The sequence below is a fragment of the Primulina tabacum genome, chromosome 16 (genome assembly GCF_025594145.1).
Source record: "Primulina tabacum isolate GXHZ01 chromosome 16, ASM2559414v2, whole genome shotgun sequence".
NCBI classification, from domain to species: Eukaryota; Viridiplantae; Streptophyta; class Magnoliopsida; order Lamiales; family Gesneriaceae; genus Primulina; species Primulina tabacum.
Window position 1 is genome coordinate 18,393,269 of NC_134565.1, and position 13,467 is coordinate 18,406,735.

The 13,467-nt window shown below is 34.4% G+C and overlaps 1 protein-coding gene across 8 annotated transcripts; it reads left to right on the forward strand.

The window, feature by feature from the left end:
* Window positions 1–4,405: 4,405 nt before the first annotated feature.
* LOC142529924 (uncharacterized) lies at window positions 4,406–12,672 on the forward strand. 8 transcript variants are annotated; one of them, XM_075635632.1, is made up of 15 exons: window positions 7,276–7,993; window positions 8,072–8,159; window positions 8,242–8,934; window positions 9,089–9,215; window positions 9,319–9,411; window positions 9,679–9,834; window positions 9,918–10,121; window positions 10,198–10,315; window positions 10,416–10,660; window positions 10,803–11,016; window positions 11,121–11,213; window positions 11,322–11,420; window positions 11,502–11,634; window positions 11,773–11,796; window positions 12,478–12,672. In XM_075635632.1, the coding sequence occupies exons 10-15, from the start codon at window positions 10,858–10,860 to the stop codon at window positions 12,492–12,494; spliced, it is 525 nt and encodes a 174-aa protein (XP_075491747.1). In that variant the 5' UTR covers window positions 7,276–7,993; window positions 8,072–8,159; window positions 8,242–8,934; window positions 9,089–9,215; window positions 9,319–9,411; window positions 9,679–9,834; window positions 9,918–10,121; window positions 10,198–10,315; window positions 10,416–10,660; window positions 10,803–10,857; the 3' UTR covers window positions 12,495–12,672. The 8 variants fall into 7 exon arrangements, 2 of the variants coding, with proteins under 2 accessions (XP_075491748.1, XP_075491747.1); XR_012815988.1 differs by having other exon boundaries at window positions 7,277–7,993; window positions 11,502–11,796; XR_012815989.1 differs by lacking the exons at window positions 7,276–7,993; window positions 8,072–8,159; window positions 8,242–8,934 and adding an exon at window positions 4,406–4,533 and having other exon boundaries at window positions 11,502–11,796.
* Window positions 12,673–13,467: the final 795 nt, after the last annotated feature.

Consider the following 13,467-nt stretch of genomic DNA (forward strand, 5'->3'; position numbering starts at 1 on the left):
TTGTTCTCTTGTTTTTCTATAGCGAGTTGATCCTTTAGGGTTGCAATATCTCGTGTTTGGTTTTCAATGGTATGTTGACGCTTGCGAAGGACGGATTGAGTACGAGCACGAAGGCATCCGTTGAGGTAAAATTCCTGCATCGAATAAAGGATAGAAAGACACAAACAATGTTGTCGTGGGATTTTCGATACTAAGAGTTTGCAGAACGATTGAAGGAAATAGATTTCGAATTTCTTAAAGAATTTGGGAAAAATGAGAGTTTGTTTCAGAATGTACTAGGCTTTTGCCAAAATTTGACTTCTTCAAATTTTGTCTGTCAAAATCCCAGCGGGATTATGAACCTGGCGGCTCTAATACCACATAAATGTCACGCCCCGTGTCTGAAGCGTCGGTGACATCCGTCATTGTTTAACAATTTCTTGAAAACAATTAAGCCACGTATCGAAATGCCAAAAACCAGTCTTTTTCATAATTAAAACATTGTCTTTACATTGACAATAGAATAAAATACATCAGAGTTGCAAATGCGGAACAAAACAAAGAAAAAAATAAAATTCTTGAATCTTGATCTCGATCATTGATTCACCATCCCCAAAAAGCATCTTGCTATTCCTCATTCAGTTGCTCCTCATTTTTATCTGAAATTTGTAAGGGATGAGTGTTTTGGGAAACACTCAGCAAGTGGGGGTCGATCGATTTCCAATGATACATATAGAACTTAATCTTTAAAACATTTCTTTAACAAACTTTCAAATCTTATTACTTTTAACTCATTATAACAGAAACGAAACAAATATGAGACAGAGGTTATCAGACGATTCAGAGCAGTTCAGAAACAGATCAGAACAATTCAGAACAGAACAGATCGGAACAAACAGAACACTATTACTCATCTCATTTCCATGGTCAAATTGTCCCCAATATGTTAGTCCTCTAAGGGGTGAGGCCAGAACACGGTTTTATACCCATCGATGGGGGCCAGACAGAACATTGTTTTATACCCACCAATGCGGGCCAGACAAAACATGGTTTTATACCCACCAATGGGGGCCAGAACAGAACATGGTTTTATACCCACCAATGGGGGCCAGACAGAATTACAATTCTCGTCCCATTTCAAATTCGAATCGTAACAGTGCAACACAGATTCAGAGTTTACCAGACTAGAACGTATCAGAGTTTTCAGATATCAGAGTTTCAGACGGATTCAGCGGAACCAAAGAATTTCGAATAACAAACTGAGCATATAATCGATCAAAATTTTAAAAAAACAGACTTCATATTTTCTAAAATGGAGACACACAATCATGCATGTCATAATATATATTCAAGTTTAAAAATACAAACGAATATATAACAAAAGCCCACTTACCTTTTGTTCATTGGTTGATTCGAAACTCTCTTGAACGGATCTCGACCGAACGCGAACCGTATTTTGGACAAGCCTTGGACGGCACTTGGTCGGATTTTTGGACAACAATTTGGCGAGCCTTTGGACAACATCTTGAGTTGATTATGTAGCACTTGGACATGCATAGATGATGAACACAATAGCCGCGATTTGCCTTCCTTCATTTCTTTGCTATGGCTGAAACTTGGAGTGTTTTTTGGGAGAATTCTTTTGTGCCTTTATTCAGCATGAGGGGTGGTATTTATAGGCTGAAAATATGGCTTTTCAACATCTCATGGCCGAAATCTTGAGCCCCAAGAAGTGCCATCAATGTGGTCAAGGCTATTCCAAGCATCAAAGGTCATCTAGGTTTTCTAAAGGGACTTTTCTTGCATCATAAATGTGTCCTAGCCTTTTAGCTCCTCCCTTAGCACCTTCATTTGTTATCTCAATGGTCACTTCTTGCATACTAAGTTTGTCCAAGCCTTTAGCTCCTCCTTTAGCTCTCTTTTTGGCCTTTTAGGACAAGCATGATTGAGCTTCTTTGAGCTGAAAGATCGAGCTCATGAGCTAGGGGTTTTCTCCCCAAGAATAAATGAACTTCCTTGAGCTGAGGGTTTTAGCTTTTGATCTGAGGGTTTCTTGTCCAAGAATCTTTGAGCTTCCTTGAGCTGAGGGTTTTAGCTTGTGAGCTGAGGGTTTCCTCTTCCGAGCGACGTACCCTCAATTCTCAAGGTTTTGCATTGCCTCGGCTTCTTTTTGAGCTACTTCCTGAGCTTTTTGAGGTGCTTTGCTTCGAAAAATCCGGGTTCTCACACAAGCTCCGAGAAAGATATGGGGAAAGCATGGGATACGTGTGGAGGCCAGAAGACATCGCGCACAAGCGCGGAGACGAGGCGTGCATATGCGCGAGCAGCCAAACGCCGAGACAGAAAGTCTCGCGTATATGTGCGAGACGAGGCGAGAATGAAAAAAAAATGACACATGTCTTGCCATGCATATTTATATGTAAACAATCTACATCCCCTTCAGAATTTCAGCCAAGAACCGAGACCCTCCATAGAAATCCTCAAGCTTCTTCATATATTAAAAACTTGATGGTGCAAGATCCGGCCGTCTGATATTCAATCTGAGTTTAGCTCCATGCTTCTCTCGTCAAGAGCTTCGAAGGGATGTAAGTTTTCTTATTTTCATGCATGATTCAAAACATTGGTGCTGGAGAAATCATAAATTGATTGATATTAGGTGTTCTTGAGATTATGATAAACATATAATCGAAACTGTATCGAAGAATGGACAACGTATGCAATTTTTATCAGTTTTCCAGCCTATGTTGAATGGAGTTTTGCAGATTTTTGGAATAGTGGGTTGTAATTGTTATTGATTATAATTTGTGGTTTGTATCTATTGATGTTTGAATTGCCGGGTATCTCGATATGGCGCCGTTATGCCGTCGAAATGTAACTAGATTGAGTATTGATCAAATCAAGTCTTTCTTTGAGTTGTATATTGATGTTATGCCTCTCGAAAATGTCATTCCAGATTTGGTATTGAAGCTTCGAACTCGAGAATTCAACTTCGAAACCGATATAAGAACGAATAAAGCAAGATTGAGATTGGTTGCGTCAAACCAAGGACTATGAAAAGAAATATATAAATCAATGTTAAACCGGGATAGATAATTCGAGTAAGATATGACTTGAGTTTTCCCAAAATCACATACTAAATTGTTATTGCTTTGATGTGTTTGAAATTCTTGAGATTAATATGCTTAGTCTATTGAGTTATAGAAAATCATGTATTATGAGTCTTTGGTAGAAGTGCCAAGTCACTGGACGTTTGGTTTATATCGATGCGCTTAGGAGAAGATCGACTCCTATTGTAGATACTCGATATAGTGTACCAAAGTCCGGGAATAAGAATGTACCACCACCTAGAAGGGAATAGTAGGCGGGAGACTTGTTACGTTCTTATTCAAACCGGGATCCCTAAATAAGAGTCGAGTCAAAGATTAAGAATTTGATTTAAAGCTTTATATCGATTTATGTTTTCTTAGACTATGATACTTGTTATTTGACAAAGGTTTTATGCTTTTGTATATGCTTGTATGAAATGCATGTATACATTGTTTATACTGGGAAATATTTTTCTCGCCGGAGTTATCCGGCTGTTGTTGTGTTTGTATGTGTGCATGACAACAGGTGGGACAGGATCAGGGTCGAGAAGAACATGAAAGATCGAGATTAGAGTGGTGATCCGGGCTTAGATGTATAACTGGTTGTTCAACACTTGACATGTGGTTGATAAACACTAGTTGGTTATGACTTTGTTTTCAACAAGTTTTGTAACTTTGATCATGTTGTAAATATTGAACTTGATCTTGTAAATTGAATAAAATGGAGCATAACTTCTTGTAGTATTTTAGACACTTGTTTATGAGGTGCTCAATTTAAAAAAAAAAAAAAAAATTCGACCTAGCGCATTTAATTTATCCGTTTAATCCCAGTGATGATTGAAAAGATTGAGTTAGCGTCCGGGTCCCCACATTTGACAAGATAAAAGGGTAGAAAAAAATAGAAATCGTCCTTCGTTCGTCGCCGACTTTCACCGCTACGGTATTCGTATTTCGAGCGTTTTAAACGCAAAGACACGCCTTAATCTTTTTTTTTCTTATCACTACAAGAAAATTGATTTATAATGACAAAAATTTAATGAGGGTATAAAAAATAGGTAATTAAAAACATAATTTTTGAAGTTTTTACGAGGGTAAAAAAAAACATTTTTAAAGAGTTAAATTATTAGTGACGAATTCTTAATTTCGTAGCTATAGGTAACTAATCCCGTCATTATATGAATAAAAAAAATTCCCCCTCATAATTAACTACAGATTTTAGACGCCATATTTTCCCACCAAATACCCCAACAAATGAATTTTTATTTTTCATTATTAAAAAAATAAAAATATATTTTACCCCCACATACAATTACATTTCTCACCTTCAAGCCGTGTAAACCCTCCGACTTCGATTTTTATCTCGTCTCTGTTGTACCAGGCGGATTATCCATAGCTTATCTCTCATTCTCGTCTCTGTTTTCCAATCAAACCTCGATTTGAACTCCACCATCGGGTTTCTCCAAGAGAGGTTTGCGCTCATTCTAAATCTTAAGTTTACCTTATTTCTTCGTTTATCTTGTTTTAATGGTTAAATAAAATCACTATTATATCACGTTTAGATATGCCAAATTAGATTAACAAATTTGAGTTGAAAACACCGTGAATCCAGAATTTTTGCTATGGGAGAAAGAAGATTAGCTGTTAGGTTTCTTTATTTCCTCTTTATTCGAAGCCCCACCGATTAGACTTGCTTAAACAATTTAGAGTAATAATTTTTAAGATACTCAATATCGATCTCTATTTATTCAGAAAGAATGGATTCAATAACACATTTCAAAATATTAAAGTATTCTTGATTTTGAGAGAGAGTCACAATGGGATTCTTTAATAACGTAGAAAAGACTCGAAATGGGATTCTTAACCAAAGTCGCTAATTTTTATTTTTATTTTTAATGTATGGATATTGAACAATCAGGAGTTTAATTAATTTAGTATCTGATTTGTATTTTAACATTTTCAATTAATATTGGATTCTCTACTTGAAAAAAAAAGTTGCATTTGTTTAGTATTAAGGCTCTGCCCCCACAAACACGTTGTCTTTGTTTTTATTATCACCCATACAGACTGAAAATTAAAGATGTTTACTTTGAGTGGAAGTGATTCAACTAATAGTTATTCTTATGGGGCTTAGTGGTCCATCCTTCCAATGGCCGTCGGTGGTGCATTTAATTAAATTAAATAATATTTATTTTAGCTCAAATGATATATGATAGCATAATTGGAAGATGTATTATGATAATAGTGAGCTGAAACTATATTTTTTAGCATCACAAAACATATCTTTTTGTTGTGTTGCCTATAAATCTGTTGCAGATTCTTTTGAGCAAGAATTCATACTCGTAGAAGGAAAATGGCACCTAGTAAGGAATTGATGAGTTTTTTCAATTATCGATTCAATGAAAAATACAAAGTTGGAGTTGAACAATTTTTGAATTACGCTTTTAAGAAGACAAATGAAGAGAATAGTATTCGATTTCCATGTGTCAAGTGTAATAACACTGATTATGGATCCCGTGAAGTGGTTGAAATGCATCTAAATGTGAATGGAAAAATGCCAAATTATACAACTTGGTATCACCATGGTGAAAGGCTTGGTGACTCTTCATCTAATGATGAAGAATTGGAAAGAAGTGATTGCGATGAAATTTTAAGGGATTTGTATCCTAACATGGATGGTTTTTATAGAAGTGGATCGGAAATTGGTTCATCAAGTGAAAATACGCATGGAGAGGAACCGAATGATGAAGCAAAGAAATTTTACAGATTGTTAAATGACTCTGAGCAACCAACTTATCCAGGTTGTGACACCTCAAAATTATCTGTGCTTGTCAAGCTACTACACATTAAGAGTATTGGTCGATGGAGTAATGAATCATTTGATATGTTGCTACAACTATTGAAACAAATACTCCCAATCGGTTCAAATTTTCCAGAATCCTATTATGATTCCAAAAAAATTATTAAAGATCTTGGTCTCTCTTATCAAAAAATAGATGCGTGTATAAATGATTGTATGCTGTATTGGAAGGAAGAAGAAAAGTCTAACATGTGTAAAATATGTGGTGCTTCTAGATGGAAAGAAAATAGTCATACCGAGGAAACCAAAGTTCGAAAAAATGGTAAGAAATTAGCATTGAAGACCTTGCGGTACTTTCCTTTAAAGCCAAGGCTTCAAAGGTTATTCATGTCTAAAAAGACCGCTTCTTTTATGAGATGGCATCATGAAAAAAGAGTAGATGATGGACTGATGAGACATCCAGCTGATTCTATGGCATGGAAGCCGTTCGGATGATCTGCATAAAGATTTTTCCATTGAACCTCGAAATGTACGACTTGGTCTTGCCAGTGATGGTTTCCAACCGTTTACTCATTCAAAAAAATCATACAGCATTTGGCCAGTAATACTCATTCCATACAATTTACCTCCATGGATGTGCATGAAAGAATCTAGTTTTATTCTTTCAAGTCTCATACCAGGTCCTGAAGGTCCAGGAGATGCTATTGATGTCTATCTTAAACCTTTAATAGAAGAGTTGAAGGAGTTGTGGGAACTAGGCATTGAAACATTTGATGCTTCAACTCACCAAAATTTTAAATTGCATGCATCTTTATTGTGGACAATCAATGATTTTCCAGCATATGGGAACCTGTCAGGTTGGAGTACCAAAGGTAAGATGGCATGTCCTTGTTGTAACAAAGACACTTATTCTATGAGGTTAGCTAATGGTAAAAAGCAATGTTATATGGGTCATCGACGTTATCTTCATAGCAACCACAAATGGAGAAAAAATAAAAGTTTGTTTGATGGAACTAAAGAGGTAAGACCACCGCCACTTTCACTTTCAGGTGCTGATGTGCTTGCTCAAGTGAATGACCTTGAAGGAATCATCTTAACTAAAGATGTTAAAAGAAAGGTGAAAATATCACATGAAAACAGAGGTGATAATTGGAATAAGAAAAGTATTTTATTTGAACTTCCATATTGGAGTTCTCTTTTGTTAAGACACAATCTGGATGTGATGCACATTGAAAAGAACATATGTGAGAATATAGTCAAGACAATTATGAATACGAAGGGAAGACTAAGGACAATGTCCAAGCTTGTCTTGATTTGGAAGCTCTGAAAATTAGACCAGATTTGCATCCGATTCGTAAGGGGGATAAACTTGAGTTGCCCATTGCATCCTACACTTTATATACAGAGGAGAAGCACTTGTTTTGCTTATTTTTTAAGCAATTAAGAGTTTCAGATAGGGTTTTCATCTAATATTTCTCAAAGTGTTAACATGAAAGAACATAAAATCTCAGGTTTGAAAAGTCATGATTTTCATGTCCTTTTACAACATCTACTTCCTCTTGGGATACGTGGCATCCTCCCTAAAGCAGTGTGTGAACCACTTATTGAGTTGTTTTTGTTCTTTACTAGTTTGGGTGCTAAAACATTGAAGGTATGTGATTTACAAAAGATTGAATCCCAAATTCCGATTACTCTTTGCAAGTTGGAACAAGTTTTTCTCCCTTCGTTTTTTGATGTGATGGTGCATTTGCCTGTTCATTTGGCTAAGGAGGCAATAATTGGTGGACCTGTACCATATCGATGGATGTACCCTATTGAGCGTATGTTGTTTGAGTTAAAACAACTTATTCGAAACATGGCTCGTCCGGAAGGCTCAATAGCAGAGGGCTTTATAGCAAAGGAGTGTATGACTCTTTGCTCAAGATACTTGAAAGACATTGAGACTAAATTCAGTAGACTTGATGCGAAACTATGACAGTGGCTTTCATAAATTTAAAGGTGAAATATCCATATTTTTGCAATGTGGACTAGCATTAGGAGCTGGTATAAGTCATATTCTCGATGATGATGCATGGGAGAAAGCTCATATCTATGTTTTAAAGAATTGCGATGAAGTGCAACCTTTCCTCGAGTAAGCTCAAATACCTCTAAACAACCATTTCTCTTTTCTTTTTATATATATGCATTTCTCATTAATGTTGTAATGCAGAGAGTACTCCAAAAATGAGAAAAATAATACACCACAACTATCGGATGACGAGTGGAATAGCAATTTTATTGGCTGGTTTAAACAACAAGTAAGTGATTCTATTGTTATAAATTATTTTGTGTTGAAAAAGATTATTTGTACGAGTTATTTACATTGTAATTTATTTGTAGGTTGACAAAATGAAAATGCAAGACCAACACACTAAATATGATGACCTGCTATCGTTGTGCCGTGGTCCTTCAATGTATGTTACATGCTTCAGTGGTTATGTTGTCAATGGATTTAGGTTTCGGATTGAAGCTCGTGACAACGGATGTAGAACACAAAATTCTGGGGTGTGTGTGATAGGTAATATAGGTAGTGAGAAGAATTATGTTGACTATTATGGAGTGTTGACAGAGATTCTTGAACGGCAGTATCTTGACGGAAAACGAGTGGTTTTATTTCGATGTAGATGGTTCGATGTGCATGATAATGAGAAAGGAGCCAAAGTATATGAATATGGATTCACTAGCATTAATTGCCAGCATATTTTGAAAACAAACGAACCCTTTATTCTGGCCAATCAAGCTTCACAAGTGTTTTATGTCATAGATAACATCAATAAAGGTTGGCATGTTTTTCTGAAGACACAACCTCGGGATCTATATGAGATGCCACAATCAATAGAGGATGAGATCAATAATGCAGATGATTTCGGTGAAGCATATCAACATACTGAATCTTTCAATTTTGATTGTGGTGGCCAAACTTCCTTTGATGTAGATGGTCTCAAAACATTTGGAGAAGAACAGATTTGGAGCCGCTAGTAGCTGACTTACCAACAAACAAAAGAAAGAGAAAGCGAATTCCAATTTGAAGAAGTATTTCCAACTTATCATGTTTCTTAGTTGTTTTTTTATGTTATTCTCTTTTGGTAAAATGTCTGTTCTTTTATGTGTTAGTTGTTTATTAATTCTGGTTCATTTTCATGTTTTTACTGTTTGTACTAATTTGTTACATTGCTTATATTAACAGATGAAACCAATGCTTGCAAAAAGTAGTGTAGGCAACGTCCGAAAGCCTGTAAAATTTTTAGCACCTGGTAAGTTGGCCAAGGAGCGTGGATATGGACATAAAACGAGGCCTGTTGGAAATTCTATTGGTAATTATTTTCTAAACTGATAGCATAGATTTATTTTTTTATAGAATTTCAATGCTTGATATAATTATTTCATACTTCAATTATCTGATTTGTTGTTTTCCAGGAAGTGCATCTGCCCACAAGAGCATAGGGGGAATTCAAAGGCTACAGGTTGAATAGCAAGAAGCTCAATACATCGGCAATCAACGAAGAATTGGTAAACCTATAAAATTTATGTAGACATTGTAATTTATAAATCTTACAATTTTTTAGGTCTCTCCCTCTATTTTTAAGTGAAAATATATTGATATAATTGTAAAAAAGTTTTTTTTCCTTCCAAAGGGTGGAATTTCAGCCCATACTCTTATAGTGCATTTTGGGGAAGAAGAATGGAAAGAAAGAGATTTTACAGATGATAGTTCTTTCTTAGAAATCTTGAACATATGTAAAAAGTTCATTGACATATATTCTGTTGGTTTCAAAGTCACAGATGGGGATGGTAAGACTTTGAGAAATGATAAAGATTTATTGGCTATGTTGAACGAACATGAATACGTGGAGAACATAGACATTTATGTTGATGTGGATGAAACTGCCCAACCATTGCTCTTCAAACTGCCTGAAGACAATCAAACATCTGGTAGCATTAATAAAGAGTTATTTATTTTGAGTTTTTTTCTTATTTCTCTTTATCATTGATTTATTTTCTTTAAATTTGTACAGATTATATCCCAATCCCAAGAGTTCCGAAAGTGAGAGATACTACAATATTGGGTGATCATAAGACAAATGAGAAAGTCATAGTACGTGGGGATGTGGTAAATGGGAAGTGAACAAGCTAGTACAATTCAATGGTTCATAACACTTTCGAAGAACTTTGATATCGAGACTGGCTTGCAATCTATCAGTGAATGTACGATCAACAAGGCAAGTTCTTTGGCTAAAATAATATTAAATGTTCCATGAACCGTAATTTATTATTGTAATTATGTGATTTCTTTAGGATTTTCGAATACCAATCGAGGCTGTTGGTCATTATCTTGTTGCTAAATTTACTTCTATGACTGAAGATGGTGAAAGTGGTGAATCGAGCTATGCTGTTACAGAAAAATATGTTGATGGTAAGTATAATATATTTGAAATGTAGTGTATTATGCATTTTCTATTGATTTCAAATTAAAATCTTGATACAATTATTTATTACTTCAATTCATTGAATAGATTCAGCAACTCAAAAGGCGAGAAAAGTAAGAGGAAAAAATATGAATAAGAAAATTGCAGCTTTAAAAAGTGGAGAAAAGATGGAGATCGAATTCTACAACAATCGTACAGTGGGAAAAAATCACAGATATTGGTCGAGACACTTGGGGAAAATTGTGCGGGACAAGCATATCTGCCCCATACAAGTGAAAACATGGAAAGATTTGACTGAATTAAACAAGCAACACATGTGGGATTCGGTGAAGGTAAGTGGATTACATTATTAATTTTAGGTGAATTTACTGTTAGCATTGAGATAATAACATATTCTAATATATTTTTACTTTTGGTAAATCAACCCATAGATAATATGTCATTTTGTACTGCTGTACTATGATTTTGTTGCAGGAATGCTTTTTTAGTACCTAGTATAGAATTATATCGTGAGCATAATTTGGAGCATATGGGTGCTTTGTGGACAGCATGGAGGTCATCCTTGAACGTTGATTATGTGAGACCTTGCAAAACTAAAGCTGAAGTTTTAAAAAATGTGCCGCAAGGGTTTAATGCTAAAGAATGGGACTGGCTTGTAACTAATAAGTTCTTAACTGATGAGTTTCAGGTATAATAATACTAGTTCAAATTGTAATAAGAAATATCTTCATTTTGCAGTTAAATTGCACTCATGGAACTGATGATTGTAATTTTTGTTTGTGATTTATGTAGAAAACCAGTAACCAGAATTCTAATAATCGGGTAAATGGAGTAATGCCTCATCGAACTGGAAGCATGCCGCACAGACAACTGATATATGAAATGGTCATAAACATCTATATTAATTCTTCTATTTATTTTTATGATTTTTTTGCTTAATTAACGTGTGTGTGTGTATATATATATATAATTTGCCTTTTATATATCTTTCAGGGAGGCAAGGATAATAACCCACCTGATATTGCAAAAATTTTCTATGAGACTCGACATAAAAATGGAAAGCTTGTTGAGCCAGAAGCGCAAGAAAAATATGTAAGTATCACTACTTAATCTTTTAACCTAGATTTGTTGTTTATCATTTATTTAAATGACATGAGTGATGGATTTTTGTAGGATGAGATTGTGAAGACTATTCAATCTAATGCATCACTCTCACATATTGAGATTGGTGAAAAGTGTTTTGGACCACAGTGCCATAGTCATGTCTTTTGTTTTGGAGGTGGAATGAAAAGAAAACATTTTAATTGTTCACAAGTTGCTAATATAAAAGATCTTGAGGCTAAGCTCCATGAGAAAGAAGAATAAAATAATAACCTTAAGAGGCGCATGGATGGAATTGAAAGTAGATTAGCCAAAATCGAGAATGAAAACCAAACAACTTCAGATGCACCTACAATGTCTGGTGAAGGTGTGTTGTGCTAACTTGAATTTTTACTCCAGTATTGTACGTTCAGGTTTATACATTTTTCTGCATTTATTCCTTTTTGGGAGTTTGCTAGTTGTGTGTATTAGGCGTCTCCCCATGATATAATGCCCCTTTAACTTGGCATACATTTCTAGTAAATTACCCAAAATCAAGGCGAACTAATAATGAAGCAGATTGTTAGGGACAAGTGGACTTGTAAGATCAAGGGTTATGGATTTTTAAGTTTCTCCCCATGATATAATGCCTCTTTGTGTATCTCCCTGTTTTCTTGTAGCCATTTTGATCTATTTTAGTGAATCCAACTTCTTATGAGACAACATCGCTCTGTCTTTTATGTGGGATTTTAGTTGAGGATTGCTGTGGTGAAGAGTTGGAATCAAAGGATAATTTAAGCCACTATATCTTATATCACCTCGTTTTTTTATGAGATTAATACCTTTGATATGAGGTTTTTTTTGTGGAATTTGTGATTTTGTGTTGATATGTATATATACTTTATTTTTTTAATTATTTAAACATTCACTTCACATGTGTTTGACATAATATATCATTGTTTTCAGGATGTTTTGTTTAAAAACTTCGACATTAACAAAGTTTTCACTCTTACTTTATGATTGAATTACATCTTTATTTTAATTCATTTTTTCTATTTATGTTTTACAGATGACACGCTGCCTTAATCTGATGTCATGCTTCAAAGAAGAATTCAAGCATTGATTAGGAAATTAGTATATGATATTTTGAAGCAACTATAAGTGATCACCATTTATGGTCCTCAAATATTTTTGTACTCCAAGGAGTAGATATTAGGAAATACTTCAAGTATCCATCAAAATGAAACTCATGTTTTGGAACAAATTGCAATTCTGAAAATTTTGAATATTGAATAGATATGGATGCAGTTGTTTATATAAAATATTTTGTTCAAAAAAATTACTTGTTCCATATTTCATATTTTATTACTAATGCTATCTTTAATATAATGACAAATTCATATCAAATAATTATTATAAGTTTCATCAAAATTAAAAATATTTTTTATTGGGGGTAATTAATTATTTAATGAGAGGCAATTCCATAGTTAGTTAAATCGATTTTTAGTGAGGGACTAATATCTAATAATTATAGTAAATTTCATCAATAAAATAACTTATAATGAGGGGTAAATAATGATATAATGAGGAGATGTGTTGTCATTAAAATATTATTTAATGAGAGGAAAATGGTAGTATAATGACGAAATTTTCATCATTTATATTCATTTTAGTGACGGTATAATCTCATCACTAAATATGTTATAACAATAATGACGGGATCTCTTTACCGTCATTAATTACTTTTACCTAGGAGGGCAGTAATTAAGGTATATGATGGGAAATATCCCGTCATTACAATTAACTTATGACGGGTTTTTGACATTTAATGACGAAATTTCCCGTCACTATAGATCAATTTTCTTGTAGTGCATCTATCAAACCATATTATATGTTTGATGCAGGTTTACATGAAAAATATGAAACACTACCTTGTATTTTAATTTATATGGCTTATTATGCATAAAACTAGAGTTTTATTTTTTTTTAAAACTCTTCGTAATGATGCACAAATGGGCTGCCATGGTAGGGGTACTTGAAGGGATGTTTTTTCACATAT